The 16,853-nt window shown below is 55.9% G+C and overlaps 1 protein-coding gene across 1 annotated transcript in view; it reads right to left on the bottom strand.

Moving 5' to 3' along the window:
- Positions 1-16,589, bottom strand: part of LOC144489718 (histone lysine demethylase PHF8-like) — a 50,948-nt gene extending 34,359 nt beyond the window's left edge. Inside the window, exons 1-4 of the mRNA XM_078207569.1 lie at positions 16,564-16,589; positions 15,230-15,416; positions 8,647-8,809; positions 1,825-1,912 (exon numbers count right to left, since the gene is read on the bottom strand). Coding sequence (XP_078063695.1) covers positions 1,825-1,912; positions 8,647-8,809; positions 15,230-15,416; positions 16,564-16,589 — 464 coding nt within the window. The remainder of the gene's footprint in view (positions 1-1,824; positions 1,913-8,646; positions 8,810-15,229; positions 15,417-16,563) is intronic.
- Positions 16,590-16,853: the final 264 nt, after the last annotated feature.

The raw sequence follows: 16,853 nt of genomic DNA, 5'->3' as shown, positions 1-16,853 counted from the left end.
CCACTAATCCCTCTAACCTACGCATCCCAGGACACTAAGGGGCAATTTTAGCACGGCCAATCAACCTAACCCGCACATCTTTGGACTGTGGGAGGAAACCGGAGCACCCGGAGGAAACCCACGCAGACACGAGGAGAATGTGCAAACTCCACACAGACAGTGACCTAAGCCAGGAATCGAACCCAGGTCCCTGGAGCTGTGAAGCAGCAGTGCTAACCACTGTGCTACCGTGTCGCCCTAATGTGGAAGTCACTCCCATGGGGAGTGCGGGAGGTAAACAGTATTGATGTATTTAATGGAGGAATGGGGGTGGGGGAAAAGCAGGATAAACACATGAGGGAGAAATAATTCGGAAGATTAGGGGAATTGTGGTGGGGCATGAGAAGAGGCTGGTGTGAGGCAGAATCACTGTCATGGAGCAAATGGGCCAAATGGCCTGTTCCTGCACAGGAACTGTAATTATTGTAAGCTGCTAAGGACTGTCCAACTGAATTGGCTCTTTTCAGGTCCTGATCCAGAAACATAGAAACTAGAAGCAGGAGTAGGCCATTCATTTTGATCATGGCTGATCATCAAACTCAATATCCTGATCCCCCCCTTACCCCCATATCCCTCGATCCCTTTAGCCCCAAGAGCGATATCTAATTTCTTCTTGAAATCACACAATGTTTTGGCCTCAACTACTTTCTGTGGGAGTGAATTCCACACATTCACCACCCTCTGGGTGAAGAAATTTCTCCTCACCTCAGTTCTAAAAGGTTTACCCCTTATCCTCAAACTATGGCCCCTAGTTCTGGACTCCCCCGACCATGGGGAACATTCTTTCTGAATCTACCCTGTCTAACCCTGTTAGAATTTTATAAGTTTCTATGCGATCCCCTCTCACTCTTCTAAACTCCAGTGAATATAATCCTAACCGACTTAGTCTCTCCTCATATGACAGACCTGCCATCCCAGGAATCAGCCTGGTAAACCTTCGCTGCGCTCCCTCTATAGCAAGGACATCCTTCCTCAGATAAGGAGACCAAAACTGCACACAATACTCCAGGTGTGGCCTCACCAACGCCCTATACAATTGTAGCAAAACATCCCTATCCCGATACTCAAATCCTCTCGCTATGAAGGACAACATACCATTCACCTTCTTTACTGCCTGCTGTACCTGCGCGCTTACTCTCAGCGACTGATGCACGAGGACTCCAAGGTCTCACTGAGTATCCACCTCTCTCAAATAATAATCTGCCTTCCTATTATTACGACCAAAGTGGATAACATTTATCCACATTATACTGCATCTGCCATGCAGATACCCACACACTCAGCCTGTCCAAATCAGACTGAAGCATCTCTGTATCCTCCTCACAGCTCACCCTCCCACCCAACTTTGCATCATCTGCAAATCTTCCAAATCATTAATACATAATGTGAACAGTTGGGGTCCGAGCACAGATCCCCGCGGAACCCCACTAGTTACTGACTGCCAATCAGAATAAGACCCATTTATGCCAACTCTTTGCTTCCTATCTGCTAACCAGCTTTCTATCCATCTCAAGGCATTACCCACAATCCCTACCTGCAATGTGCTTTAACTTTACATAGTAGTCTGTTATGTGAGACTTTGTCGAAAGCCTTCTGAAGTCTAAATAAACCACATCCACAGGTTCTCATTGATCAACTCTACCAGTTACATCCTCAAAACATTCCAATCGATTTGTCAAGCATGATTTCCCTTTTGTAAATCCATGCTGACTTTGTCTGATTATACCACTGCCTTCCAAATGCTGAGTTAACAGTTCGACATGAACAGTGTCCCTGCTGACTTACTTCAGTTGCATTTCGATGTTGAGACTGTGCAGGAAGTTTCCACCAAATGCAATGCAATCCGTCGGTGTGAGTACAGCATGGATCCAACCTGGAAGGAAAGAGGGAAAACAGCAATGGTTTCATCAAATTCCAGGAGTCCATCCACGCTTTTAACTCTGCTTCCATCAGCCTCCTCCCACAGTGCGGCGCCCCCTCAGCACGGACCCTCCCACAGTGCGGCGCTCCCTCAGCACTGACCCTCCCACAATGCGGCGCTCCCTCAGCACTGACCCTCCCACGGTGCGGCGCTCCCTCAGCACTGACCCTCCCACAGTGCGGCGCTCCCTCAGCACTGACCCTGCCACAGTGCAGCGCTCCCTCAGCACTGACCCTCCCACAGTGCGGCGCTCCCTCAGCACTGACCCTCCCACAGTGCGGCACTCCCACAGCACTGACCCTCCCACAGTGCGGCGCTCCCTCAGCACTGACCCTCCCACAGTGCGGTGCTCCCTCAGCACTGACCCTCCCACAGTGCAGCGCTCCCTCAGCACTGACCCTCCCACAGTGCGGCGCTCCCTCAGCACTGACCCTGCCACAGTGCAGCGCTCCCTCAGCACTGACCCTCCCACAGTGCGGCGCTCCCTCGGCACAGACCTTGCCACAGTGCGGCGCTCCCTCAGCACTGACCTCCCACAGTGCGGCGCTCCCTCAGCACTGACCCTCCCACAATGCGGCGCTCCCTCAGCACTGACCCTCCCACGGTGCGGCGCTCCCTCAGCACTGACCCTCCCACAGTGCGGCGCTCCCTCAGCACTGACCCTGCCACAGTGCAGCGCTCCCTCAGCACTGACCCTCCCACAGTGCGGCGCTCCCTCAGCACTGACCCTGCCACAGTGCAGCGCTCCCTCAGCACTGACCCTCCCACAGTGCGGCGCTCCCTCGGCACAGACCTTGCCACAGTGCGGCGCTCCCTCAGCACTGACCCTCCCACAGTGTGGCGCTTCCTCAGCACTGACCCTCCCACACTGCAGCACTCCCTCAGCACTGACCCTACCACAGTGCGGCGCTCCCTCAGCACCGACCGCCCACAGTGCAGCGCTCACTCAGCACTGACCCTCCCACAGTGCGGCGCTCTCTCGGCACAGACCCTGCCACAGTGCGGCACTCCCTCAGCACTGACCCTCCCACAGTGCGGCACTCCCTCAGCACTGACCCTCCCACATTGCGGCGCTCCCTCAGCACTGACCCTCCCACAGTGCGGCGCCCCTCAGCACTGACCCTCCCACTGTGCGGCGCTCCCTCATTACAGGCCCTCCCACAGTGCGGCGCTCCCCCAGCACTGACCCTCCCACAGTGCGGCGCTCCCTCGGCACAGACCCTGCCACAGTGCAGCGCTCCCTCGGCACTGACCCTCCCACAGTGCGGCGCTCCCTCGGCACTGACCCTCCCACAGTGCGACGCTCCCTCGGCACAGACTCTCCCACTGTGCGGCGCTCCCTCAGCACTGACACTCCCCCAGTGCGGCGCTCCCTCATTACAGGCCCTCCCACAGTGCGGCGCTCTCCTGGCAGAGACCCACCCACAGTGCCACGCTCCCTCGGCACTGACCCTGCCACAGTGCAGCGCTCCCTCAGCACTGACCCTCCCACAGTGCAGCATTCCCTCAGCACTGACCCTGCCACAGTGCGGCATTCCCTCAGCACTGACCTTCCCACAGTGCGGCGCTCCCTCAGCACTGACCCTCCCACAGTGCGGCATTACCTCAGCACTGACCCTGCCACAGTGCGGCGCTCCCTCAGCACTGACCCTCCCACAGTGCGGCGCTCCCTCAGCACTGACCCTCCCACAGTGCGGCGTTCCATCAGCACTGACCCTCCCACAGTGCGGCATTCCCTCAGCACTGACCCTGCCACAGTGCGGCGCTCCCTCAGCACTGACCCTCCCACAGTGCGGCGCTCCCTCAGCACTGGCCCTCCCACAGTGCGGCGCTCCCTCAGAACTGACCCATCCCACAGTGCGGCGCTCCCTCATCACTGACCCTCCCACAGTGCGGCGCTCCCTCAGCACTGGCCCTCCCACAGTGCGGCGCTCCCTCAGCACTGGCCCTCCCACAGTGCGGCGCTCCCTCAGAACTGACCCATCCCACAGTGCGGCGCTCCCTCAGCACTGACCCTCCCACAGTGCGGCGCTCCCTCAGCACTGACCCTGCCACAGTGCGGCGCTCCCTCAGCACTGACCCTCCCACAGTGCGGCGCTCCCTCAGCACTGGCCCTCCCACAGTGCGGCGCTCCCTCAGAACTGACCCATCCCACAGTGCGGCGCTCCCTCAGCACTGACCCTCCCACAGTGCGGCGCTCCCTCAGCACTGACCCTGCCACAGTGCGGCGTTCCCTCAGTACTGACCCTCGCACAGTGCGGTGCTCCCTCAGCCCTGACCCTCCCACAGTGTGGTGCTCCCTCAGCACTGACCCTCCCACAGTGCAGCGTTCCATCAGCACTGACCCTCCCACAGTGCGGCACTCCCTCAGCAATGACCCTCCCACAGTGCGGCGCTCCCTCGGCACAGAGCGCCACTCCCTCAGCACTGACCCACCCACAGTGCAGCGCTCCCTCGGCACAGACCCTCCCACAGTGCAGCGCTCCCTCGGCACTGACCCTCCCACAGTGCGGCGCTCTCTCGGCACAGACCCTGCCACAGTGCGGCGCTCCCTCAGCACTGACCCTCCCACAGTGCGGCGCTCCCTCAGCACTGACCCTCCCACAGTGCGACGCTCCCTCAGCACTGACCCTCCCACAGTGCGTCGCTCCCTCAGCACTGACCCTCCCACAGTGCGGCGCTCCCTCAGCACTGACCCTCCCACAGTGCGGCGCTCCCTCAGCACTGACCCTCCCACAGTGCGGCGCTCCCTCAGCACTGACCCTCCCACAGTGCGGCGGTCCCTCAGCACTGACCCTCCCACAGTGCGGCGCTCCCTCGGCACAGATCCTCCCACAGTGCGGCGCCCCTCAGCACTGACCCTCCCACTGTGCGGCGCCACCTCGGCACAGACTCTCCCACTGTGCGGCGCTCCCTCGGCACATACCCTCCCACAGTGCGCCACTCCCTCAGCACTGACACTCCCCCAGTGCGGCGCTCCCTCATTACAGGCCCTCCCACCGTGCGGCGCTCCCTCTTCACAGAACCTCCCACAGTGCGGCGCTCCCTCGGTACAGACCCTGCCACAGTGCGGCACTCCCTCGGCACAGATCCTCCCACAGTGCGGCGCTCCCTCGGCACAGACCCTCCCACAGTGCGGCGCTCCCTCAGCACTGATCCTCCCACAGTGTGGCGCTCCCTCAGCACTGACCCTCCCACAGTGCCACGCGCCCTCAGCACTGACCCTCCCACAGTGCGGCGCTCCCTCAGCACTGACCCTCCCACAGTGCGGCGCTCCCTCAGCACTGACCCTCCCACAGTGCGGCACTCCCTCAGCACTGACACTCCCCCAGTGCGGCGCTCCCTCATTACAGGCCATCCCACAGTGCGGCGCTCCCTCATCACAGACCCTCCCACAGTGCGGCGCTCTCTTGGCAGAGACCCTCCCACAGTGCCACGCTCCCTCAGCACTGACCCTGCTACAGTGCGGCGCTCCCTCAGCACTGACCCACCCACAGTGCGGCATTCCCTCAGCACTGACCCTCCCACAGTGCGGCGCTCCCTCAGCACTGACCCTCCCACAGTGCGGCATTCCCTCAGCACTGACCCTGCTACAGTGCGGCGCTCCCTCAGCACTGACCCTCCCACAGTGCGGCATTCCCTCAGCACTGACCCTGCCACAGTGCGGCGCTCCCTCAGCACTGACCCTCCCACAGTGCAGCGCTTCCTCAGCACTGACCCTCCCACAGTGCGGCGCTCCCTCAGCACTGACCCATCCCACAGTGCGGCGCTCCCTCATCACTGACCCTCCCACAGTGCGGCGCTCCCTCAGCACTGACCCTTCCACAGTGCGGCGCTCCCTCAGCACTGACCCTCCCACAGTGCGGCGCCCCTCAGCACTGACCCTCCCACTGTGCGGCGCTCCCTCGGCACAGACTCTCCCACTGTGCGGCGCTCCCTCAGCACTGACCCTCCCACAGTGCGGCGCTCCCTCAGCACTGACCCTCCCACAGTGCGGTGCTCCCTCAGCACTGACCCTCCCACAGTGCGGCGCTCCCTCAGCACTGACCCTGCCACAGTGCGGCGCTCCCTCAGCACTGACCCTCCCACAGTGCGGCGCTCCCTCAGCACTGACCCTGCCACAGTGCGGCGCTCCCTCAGCACTGACCCTGCCACAGTGCTGCGCTCCCTCAGCACTGAACCTCCCACAGTGCGGCGCTCCCTCAGCACTGACCCTCCCACAGTGCGGCGCTCCCTCAGCACTGACCCTCCCACAGTGTGGCGCTCCCTCAGCACTGACCCTCCCACAGTGCGGCGCTCCCTCAGCACTGACCCTCCCACAGTGCGGTGCTCCCTCAGCACTGACCCTCCCACAGTGCGGCGCTCCCTCAGCACTGACCCTCCCACAGTGCGGCGCTCCCTCAGCACTGACCCTCCCACAGTGCGGTGCTCCCTCAGCACTGACCCTCCCACAGTGCGGCGCTCCCTCAGCATCAATACTAGCGGACTGGATTTTTGAAGTCTTTCCTTGGATATCGGTACCGCTGGCTGTTCCAGCATTCGTTGCCCATCCCCAAATTGCCTTTGGACTGAGAGGCTTTCATTGCCATTTTAGAGGGCAGGTAACAGTCGACCACAATGCTGTGGATCTGCAGTCACATGTAGGCCAGACCGGTTCAGGAAGGCAGATTTCCTTCCCTGAAGGACATTCGTCAGCCAGATGGGTGTTTACAATAATCAACAATGGTTTCATGGTCGTTAGATTTTTAATTCAAGATTGTTAATCTGCTGTGGTGGGGTCACCCTGGGTCTTTGGGTCCAGTGACAATACCACGGTGCCACCAGCCCCCTAAATCTCCGGAGCAGCAAGCAGACAATCTCCCAGCTCAGGCAGGGAAGCGGCAGTGCCATTGCCTCACTTGAGGGTAAAGGGCCACAGAGGAGGTTCCCAAGATGCTGGAGCATTTGAGCTCTCAGGAGAGACTGGATAGTCTTGGGTTGTTTTCTCTGGAGTAGAGAAGGCTGTGGAGAGGAGGGGGGTGTATAAGATTATGAGGGATATGGACAGGGTGAGTAAGGAGCAGCTGTTCCTCTTGGTTGAGGGGTCAGTCTCGAGGGGGCAGAGTTTTAGGGTGAGGGGCAGGAGATTCAGAGGGGGTTTGAGAAAAGTCTTTTTTACTCAGAGGGTGGTGGGAATCTGGAATGCACTGCCGGGGAAGGTAGTGGAGGCTGCAAACCTTACAGCCATTCACAAAAATACTTGCCTGAACTCCTGAAATATCTCGAAATTCAAGGATATGAAAATGGGATTAGTCTGACTTTCGTGCTAGATATTGTCAGTTCAGGTTCGATGGCCAAAGGGCCTTTTCTGCACTGTGCGTCTCTATGGCTTGACGTCTTGAACATGGCAGACACCAGAGTTCAGATAACAACTGTGACCTTCCTTGGGGAAAGTGGCATGACATTTGGGCAGCACGGTGGCACAGTGGTTAGCGCTGCTGCCTCGCAGCACCAGGGACCCGGGTTCGATTCCCAGCTTGGGTCACTGTCTGTGTGGAGTCTGCACGTTCTCCCCGTCTCTGCGTGGGTTTCCTCCGGGTGCTCCGGTTTCCTCTCACACTCCAAAGATGTGCAGATTAGGTGCATTGGCCGTGCTGAATTGCCGCTTAGTGTCAGGTGGGATTGGAGGGGTAAATGCCCAGGGTCACGGGGATAGGGCCTGAGTAGGATTGTTGTAGGTGCAGGCTGGATGGGCCGAGTAGCCTCCTTCTGCACTGTCAGGATTCTATGACGTTTGTTGGAGGTTTTCCTGATGTGCCTGGCATGGGCGTGCGGGCACCAAACCGATGAGACGCTCGGTAGTGCGCAGCTCCCCTCCGATCCTGCTGAGCTCCAGCTGACCTCAGCGTCTCGGAGGACCAGGAGCCGAGCAATACGGCGATGCCCCTCACCATCGAATAGTCACAAAGGCTACCGGTTTGACCCTCCACAGTGAAGGATCGTTGGTGGCATCAGGAAGAAGCTCAGTCAGAATTCCAGTTGTACTGCAGCAACTCATCCAGGCTCCATGGCCAGCACCTGAAACCCCCCACCACCTCCAGGGTGGGAGGGGAATATACCCACCGTTCCTTCACTGCCAAAACCCTGGAACTCCCTCCCTGACAGCACGGTGGGTTACTTACACCACACGGGGACTGCGGCAGGTACCAGAAGGTGGATCACCCCAACACCCTCCCAAGGGGCAATTAGGGATGGGCAACTGGGCCTAGCCAGCCACCTTCCCGTGGAGGAATGTGAAAATAATAATAATGGGCTGGAACCAGAGTCTCCAGGCTGAGCGCACCCGGCAGCTCCTACAGCACAGTGGCTGTCCAGCTTGACTGGTAACGGGGGGGGGGGGGGTGGTGGTGGAGACTTCAACACCTTCATTAAGTCTGGGAGAAAAATATTGTCTCGGCCAATGGTGATCAGTGATGACAAAAAAACCCCCACCTTGTTGGATAATGTCCCTCCGGGGAAGGCAATCTGCCGACCTTACCCAGTCTGGCCTACACATGACTCCAGACCCCACCACACAGCAACACGGCTGACCCTGCAAACACCCTCTGGAAGGCAGCAGCGAGCACCTCGGATGTCACTGACCACATAGCGTCTTCCGTGTCTGATGAAAACAGCATGAAAAAGAGCCCCCCCCTCCGGAGATTTACCTGTCGGGATAAAGAGAGTCTGCCCCTGCTTCACTGAGCAAGTGTAGCACTTGTCCACCTGGTCTCCGTAGAACATCTCGCTCTGGTTGTTTGACGAGCTCCAGCGCTCGAACAGGGCCAGATTGGCGTTGGTGGGCCTGATCAGGTAGAAGATCTTCTCCCCCTGCGTGCAAAGAGGACACAAGAGGTGGGCTTGGCAGAGGTTAAGCATTCTGACGTGTTGTTGAGGACAGAGGTGCCTGGCTGCAGCTTTTCCCCCCGCGCCCCCCGGGGAAAACACAAGAATGCCGAATCTCAAACTTTCTCAAGGATTTATACAGCAAAGAACAGTACAGCACAGGAACAGGCCCTTCGGCCCACCAAGTCTGTGCCCACACAGTTGCCTTTCTATTATCTTGCCTCTATGTGGTCCATATCCCTCTATTCCCTGCCTATTCAAGTATCTATCCAGATGCCTCTTGAACGTAGAATCTGCTTCCACCACTTCCTCTGACAAAGCGTCCCAGGCATTCACCACCCCGTGAGAGAAAAACTTGCCCCTTACATCTCTTTTAAACTTTCCCCCTCTCACCTTCAACCTACGCCCCTGAGTAATTGGCTCTTTGACCCTGGGAAAAAGACTCTGACTATCCACTCTATCCAAGCCTGTCATAATCTTGTAAACCTCTATCAGGTCCCCCTCACCCTCCAATGCTCCAATGAAAACAATCCAAGTTTGTTCAAACTTTCTTCATAGTCCATATCCTTCAAACCCCAGGCAACATCCTGGTAAATCTTTTCTGCACCCTTTCCAATGCATCAACATCCTTCCAGTAATGCGACAACTAGAATTGTACACAATACTCCAAATGCAGCCGAACCAAAGTCTTATCCAGCTGCAGCATGATTTTCCAATTCCTGTACTCAATGCCCCGACCGATGAAGGCCAGCGTGCCATACACCTTCTTGACCACCTGAGTTGCCACCTTCAGGGAACCGTGGATCTGCACACCTAGATCCCTCTGTATGCTAATATTTCTCAGGGTTCTACCATTTACTGTAAACTTTGCTTCTGCAGTAGACCTTCCAAATTGCATCACCTCACATTTGTCCAGATTAAGTTCCATCTGCCATCTTTCGGCCCAGGTCTCCAGATGATTTATATCCTGCTGCATCCTCTGACAATCCTCCTCACTATCTGCTATTCCTCCAATTTTTGTATCATCTGCAAATTTACTAATCAGACCACCTACATTTTCCTCCAAATCATTTATATATATTACCAACGACAGAGGCCCCAGCACGGATCCTTGTGGAACACTGCCTGTCACAGCCCTCCAATTAGTAAAGTACCTTTCCACTGCTACTCTCTGCTTTCTATGCCCAATAAGAAGTCTCACAACACCAGGTTAAAGTCCAACAGGTTTATTTGGTAGCAAAAGCCACTAGCTTTCAGAACAGGCTGTCCCTTCGTCAGGTGGCTGGGAGTTCTGATTGCAAACAGAGCACAAAGACACAAACTCAATTTACATGAATAATGATTGGAATGCGAGTCTTTACAGATAATCAAGTCTTAAAGGTACAGACAATGTGAGTGGAGAGAGCATTAAGCACAGGTTAAAGAGATGTGTATTGTCTCCAGACAGGTTGTCCTGCAAGGCTCACAGGCCTGTAATTTCCCAGATTCTCTCTTCTGCCCTTCTGAAACAGAGGAACAATGTCAGCTACTCTCAATCCTCTGGTACCTCGCCTGAGACTAAAGAGGATAAAGATTTTGGTCAAGGCCTCAGCAATTTCTTCCCTCGCCTCTCTCAGTATTCTGGGATACACCCTCTCTGGCCCTGGGGACTTGTCCACCTTAATGTTTTTCAAAACCTCTAATACCTCCTCCCTTTTTATCTCAACATGTCCTAGAATGTCAACATCTCCTTTCTACACTCCCCATCCACCACATCCTTCTCCTTTGTGAATACTGATGCAAGGTACTCGTTAAGGACCTCCCCCACCTCATCTGGCTCCACACACAAATTCCCTCGAGTGGACCTACCCTTTCCTGAGTTACCCTCTTCTTCCTTATATACCCATAAAAAGCCTTGGGATTCTCCTTAATCCTGCCTGCCAAGGACATTTCATGGCCTGCTTTTTGTCCTCCCAAGTCCCTGTTTAAGCTCTTTCCTGCTGTCTTTGTATTCCTCAAGAGCCTTATCCGCTTTCAATTTCCGGAAATTTGTCTGCCCCCTCCTTGTTCACTCAGCTCACAATCTCTTTTGTCATCCATGGCTCTCGAATCTTGCCATCTTTATCCTTCATTTTTACAGGGACATAGATGTCCTGAATTGTTAACAACTGACTTTTAAAAGACTCCCACATATTGGATGTGGATTTACCCTCAAACAGCCGCCCCCAGTCTACATTCCCGAGCTCCTGCCCAATACTGTTGTAGTCAGCCTTCCCCCAGTTTAGTACTTTCACTCTGGGACGACTTCTATCCTTTTCTACAAGGATTATGAAACTTATAAACTTATAGATCACTGTTCCCGGAATGGTCGCCCACTGAGACATCAATCACCTGTCCGGCTCGTTTCCCAGAACCAGGTATACTTCAGGAGACAAGGGTGCTGATTGGACTGGCAACACGACACTCTGCCCCAGTCGTTGCCATGGAGAAAGCAACAGGGAAGAGTAGTCTCCCCAAACTTCCCAGTAATTCACAAAAGACAAAGCATTCCTTTTGTTTGCAAGTGATGAAGAATTAAACACTCTCATCCTTGATTTTGTAGCCTCTCTCCCCCTCCCTATCTATGTAACAGGAAGGGTGTACGGGCTGGAGAAGGTTACAGAGATAGGGAGGATTGTAGGGGCTGGAGGAGCTAAGATAGGGAGGGTGAGTAGGGGCTGGAGGAGGTGACAGAGATAGGGAGGGGGTGTAGAGGCTGGAGAAGGTGACAGAGATAGGGACGGGGTGTAGAGGCTGGAGGAGGTTACAGAGATAGGGAGAGAGGGAGGGGTGTAGGGGCTGGAGGAGGTTACAGAGATAGGGAGGGTGTGTAGGGGTTGGAGGAGGTGACAGAGATAGGGAGGGGGTGTAGAGGCTGGAGGAGGTTACAGAGATAGGGAGGGGGGGAGGGAGGGGTGTAGGAGCTGGAGGAGGTTACAGAGATAGGGAGGGGGTGCAGGGGGCTGGAGGGGGTTATAGAGATAGGGAGGGGGTGCAGGGGCGGGAGGGGGTATAGGGGGCGGGAGGGGGTATAGGGGGCGGGAGGGGGTATAGGGGGCGGGAGGGGGTATAGGGGGCGGGAGGGGGTATAGGGGGCGGGAGGGGGTATAGGGGGCGGGAGGGGGTATAGGGGGCGGGAGGGGGTATAGGGGGCGGGAGGGGGTTGGAGGAGGTTACAGAGATAGGGGGGGTGTAGGGGTTGGAGGAGGTTATAGAGATAGGGAGGGATGTAGGGGCTGGAGGAGGTTACAGAGATGGGAGCAGTGTAGGGGCTGGAGGAGGTTACAGAGATAGGGAGGGGGTGTAAGGGCTGGAGGAGGTTTCAGAGATAGGGAGGGGGTGTAAGGGCTGGAGGAGGTTACAGAGATAGGGAGGTGTGTAGGGGGCTGGAGGAGGTTACAGAGATAGGGAGGGTGTGTAGGGGCTGGAGGAGGTTTCAGAGATAGGGAGGGGGTGTAAGGGCTGGAGGAGGTTACAGAGATAGGGAGCGGTGTAGGGGCTAGAGGAGGTTACAGGGATAGGGAGGGGGTGTAGGGGGCTGGAGGAGGTTACAGAGATAGGGAGGGGTGTTGGGGCTGGAGGAGGTTACAGAGATAGGGAAGGTTGTATGGGAGTGGAGGAGGATGCACAGATAGAGAGGGGTGGAGGGGCTGGAGGAGGTTACAGAGATAGGGAAGGTTGTATGGGAGTGGAGGAGGATGCACAGATAGAGAGGGGTGGAGGGGCTGGAGCAGGTTACAGAGATAGGGAAGGTTGTATGGGAGTGGAGGAGGATGCACAGATAGAGAGGGGTGGAGGGGCTGGAGGAGGTTACAGAGATAGGGAAGGTTGTATGGGAGTGGAGGAGGATGCACAGATAGAGAGGGGTGGAGGGGCTGGAGGAGGTTACAGAGATAGGGAAGGTTGTATGGGAGTGGAGGAGGATGCACAGATAGAGAGGGGTGGAGGGGCTGGAGGAGGTTACAGAGATAACATCAGAACATAAGAAACCAGGATGCTGCCTGGTTTGGAGGGTAGGTCTTATGAGGAAAGGTTGAGGGAGCTAGGGCTGTTCTCTCTGGAGTGGAGGAGGCTGAGGGGAGACTTAATAGAGGTTTATAAAATGATGAAGGGGATAGATAGAGTGAACGTTCAAAGACTATTTCCTCGGGTGGATGGAGCTATTACAAGGGGGCATAACTATAGGGTTCATGGTGGGAGATATAGGAAGGATATCAGAGGTAGGTTCTTTACGCAGAGAGTGGTTGGGGTGTGGAATGGACTGCCTGCAGTGATAGTGGAGTCAGACACTTTAGGAACATTTAAGCGGTTATTGGATAGGTACATGGAACTCACCAGGATGATAGGGAGTGGGATAGCTTGATCTTGGTTTCAGATAAAGCTCGGCACAACATCGTGGGCCGAAGGGCCTGTTCTGTGCTGTACTATTCTATGTTCTATATAGGAGCAGGAGTAGGCCATCTAGCCCCTCGAGCCCCTCAATAAGATCATGGCTGATCTGAAGTGGATCAGTTCCACTTACCCGCCTGATCCCTATAACCCCTAATTCCCTTACCGATCAGGAATCCATCTATCCGTGATTTAAACATATTCAACGAGGTAGCCTCTACCACTTCAGTGGGCAGAGAATTCCAGAGATTCACCACCCTCTGAGAGAAGAAGTTCCTCCTCAACTCTGTCCTAAACTGACCCCCCTTTATTTTGAGGCTGTGCCCTCTCGTTCTAGTTTCTTTTCTAAGGGGAAAGAATCTCTCCATCTCTACCCTATCCAGCCCCTTCATTATCTTATACGTCTCTATAAGATCCCCCCTCAGCCTTCTAAATTCCAACGAATACAAACCCAATCTGCTCAGTCTCTCCTCATAATCTACACCCCTCATCTCTGGTATCAACCTGGTGAACCTTCTCTGCACTCCCTCCAAGGCCAATATATCCTTCCGCAAATAAGGGGACCAATACTGCACACAGTATTCCAGCTGCGGCCTCACCAATGCCCTGTACAGATGCAGCAAGACATCTCTGCTTTTATATTCTATCCCCCTCGCGATATAGGCCAACATCCCATTTGCCTTCTTGATCACCTGTTGCACCTGCAGACTGGGTTTTTGCGTCTCATGCACAAGGACCCCCAGGTCCCTCTGCACAGCAGCATGTTGTAATTTCTTTCCATTTAGATAATAATCCAATTGGCTATTATTTCTTCCAAAGTGAATAACTTTGCATTTGTTAATGTTATACTCCATCTGCCAGATCCTCGCCCAGTCACTCAGCCTGTCCAGGCTGGAGGAGGTTGCAGAGATAGGGAGGAGGTTGCAGAGATAGGGAGGAGTGTGCGTGAGGGTGATGGGCAGTGGGTGGACTGGTTGTGAGCACGGTACACGGTTTCGAGGGGAAGGAGGATGAGTTGAAAATGGAGGTGCTGCTTGATTGTGAGCCAGCGTGGGTCAGTAATCCCAGGAGGGGATACTGGGCAAAGGGCTCTCAGAGTGAGCTGTGTTATGGTGGAAAGCTTTGTTTTAGACCACCTTAAACAGGGCAACCTGTGGCCTGAGGGAGGGTCAGATGCAGCCCATCCGGGATCTGACTGGGACTGCCGAGACATGTTGTTGAGTGTTGCCGATGCCCAGGATTGCCAGATTGTGCTGATTGGTCTAGTTATTTTACCCACGGTGTGACTGAAGTGATTTGCACGTAAAGCAAGGGCAAGTGACATGTGTGTTGAATGCTCACAACATTGACTGGGAGAGCCGTGTAAATATGTCTTTTGTTTTTGCCATTTGAAGTTGATGACACTTCTCTTCAGTTAAAGTCTATTTATTAGTGTCAACAAGTAGGTTCACATTAACACTGCAATGAAGTTACTGTGAGAATCCCCAAGTTGCCACACTCCGGTGCCTGTTCGGGTACACGGAGGGAGAATTTAGCACGGCCAGTGCACCCTAACCAGCACGTCTTTCAGACTGTGGGAGGAAACTGGAGGAAACCCACGCAGACACGGGGAGAATGTGCAGACTCCGCACAGACAGTGACCCGAGGCCAGGAATCGAACCCGGGTCCCTGGCGCTGTGAGGCAGCAGTGTTAACCCACAGTGCCACCGACGATATATAAATGATTCAGCATTTTCTGAACCTCGTTATGAAACATTGAGCGTGTATTAAATGTATTCAATCTCATTCACAGGGTCACGGGTAGTGAACAAGCCCGATTTCAATCTCACAGCGCACTGAGATGAAGGAGGGCCGCTCAGTAGCTGAGGCTGCCCGTCACTGAGCCAGTGAAGATATCACATGTAAGAGAGTGTGTTTTGATCGGGACTGACCCCGCTCGCCCCTCCGCCCGCCAAGGCACCAACCCCAACGTTCCCCCCCCTCACAACTCGCCCATACCTTGAGAACATGGTACCAGACAGAGGTGCCCCCGAAGTCGATGTGGAAGTCCGTGTAGCTGTCCTTCACCCCCATCAGGCAGTACTTTTGGACGCTGGGCCTCTCAAAGAGCGAGGATTCCGGCCACAGGTTCTCCACCCAGGACAGTTTCCGCACCAGTTTCGGGGTCTCCACCAGATTGGACAGCCTGAAACGGGCCAATCAGACAGTGGCAAAAACAGTGGCAGAGAAAGTTTGGTGTTTGTGTACGGTGCCTCGAGTTTATCCCGGCATGGCCCTTCACCCACCATGGACTCTCTTCAAAAATTCCTACCTGGGACATGGCCTTCACTGACTGGGCAGCATTTATTACCCAGCCCCAGTTACCCCTTGGAGGGCAGTTCAGAGTCACCCACATTGCTGAGAGTCTGGAATCACACATAGGCCGGACCGGGTAAGGACGGCAGATTTCCTCCCCTAAATTAGTGACATTAGTGAGCCAGTTGGGTTTTTCCAACAGTGGTTTCATGGTCATCAGTAGATTCTTAATTCCAGATATTTTTTATTGAATTCAAATTCCACCATCTGCCGTGGCGGGATTCGAACCCGGGTCCCCAGAACATCAGCCGAATTTCTGGATTGGTAGTCCAGCAATAATACTACTAGGCCCATCACCTTCACTTGAGGGGAGGGAGTGGGGCCACGGGGGGGGCCGGAAAGGGGGTGGGGGCGGGAAGGCAGAAGTGGGGGGGGGGGCCGGAAGGGGGCGGGTGGGGCAGGGGCCAGAAAGGAGGGGGGGGCGGGATCCGGACCCGGGGGGGGGGGCCAGAAGTGGGGGGCGGCGGCCGGAAGGGGGGACCGGAAGGAGGGGGGGCGGGGGCCGGAAGGGAGGGGGGCGGGGGCCGGAAGGGAGGGGGGCGGGGGTCGGAAGGGGGGGGGGGGGAGGGGGGCCGGAAGGGGGGGGGGCGGCGGAAGGGGGGGGGGGGGCGGAAGGAGAGGGGGAGGCGGGGTCGGAAGGGGGGGGGGCTGGAGGGGGGGGGGGGGGGCTGGAAGGGGGGGGGGGGGGCGGCAGGCGCGAGTGTGATTGGGCCACTGGCCTGCTCTGTCGGGGAGAGATTGCTTCCACCGCCTCCCCAGGATGCTGCCTCAGACTGCGGAGATCCAGTTGGCCTCAGAGCCCAGGACTCTGGCGTTTGATCCCATCCCACATTTGATTAGCCCTGGTGGTGCACCTGGAATCCAATAAATGTGGACAACACAAGCGGGTCTTGGTTACGATGAGCAGTGATTGTTGTTAAAGTCCTGTCGGTTCACTAATGTCCCCCCTGCCGGGGAGGACAATCTGCCCTCCTTACCTGGTCTGGCCCAAACGTGACTCCATGGTCACAGCAATGAGCTGGACTCTGAACATAAGAACATAAGAACTAGGAGCAGGAGTAGGCCATCTGGCCCTTCGAGCCTGCCCCACCATTCAACAAGATCATGGCTGATCTGAAGCGAATCAGTTCCACTTACCCGCCTGCTCCCCATATCCCCTAATTCCCTTATCGATCAGAAAACTATCTACCCGTGATTTAAACATATTCAACGAGGAAGCCTCCACCACTTCAATGGGCAGAGAATTCCAGAGATTCACGACCCTCTG

Source organism: Mustelus asterias, unplaced genomic scaffold (assembly GCF_964213995.1).
Source record: "Mustelus asterias unplaced genomic scaffold, sMusAst1.hap1.1 HAP1_SCAFFOLD_2465, whole genome shotgun sequence".
In the NCBI taxonomy this organism is placed as follows: domain Eukaryota; kingdom Metazoa; phylum Chordata; class Chondrichthyes; order Carcharhiniformes; family Triakidae; genus Mustelus; species Mustelus asterias.
The sequence above is the reverse complement of the archived record's forward strand: the minus strand, read 5'-3'. Positions and strand labels throughout refer to the sequence as shown.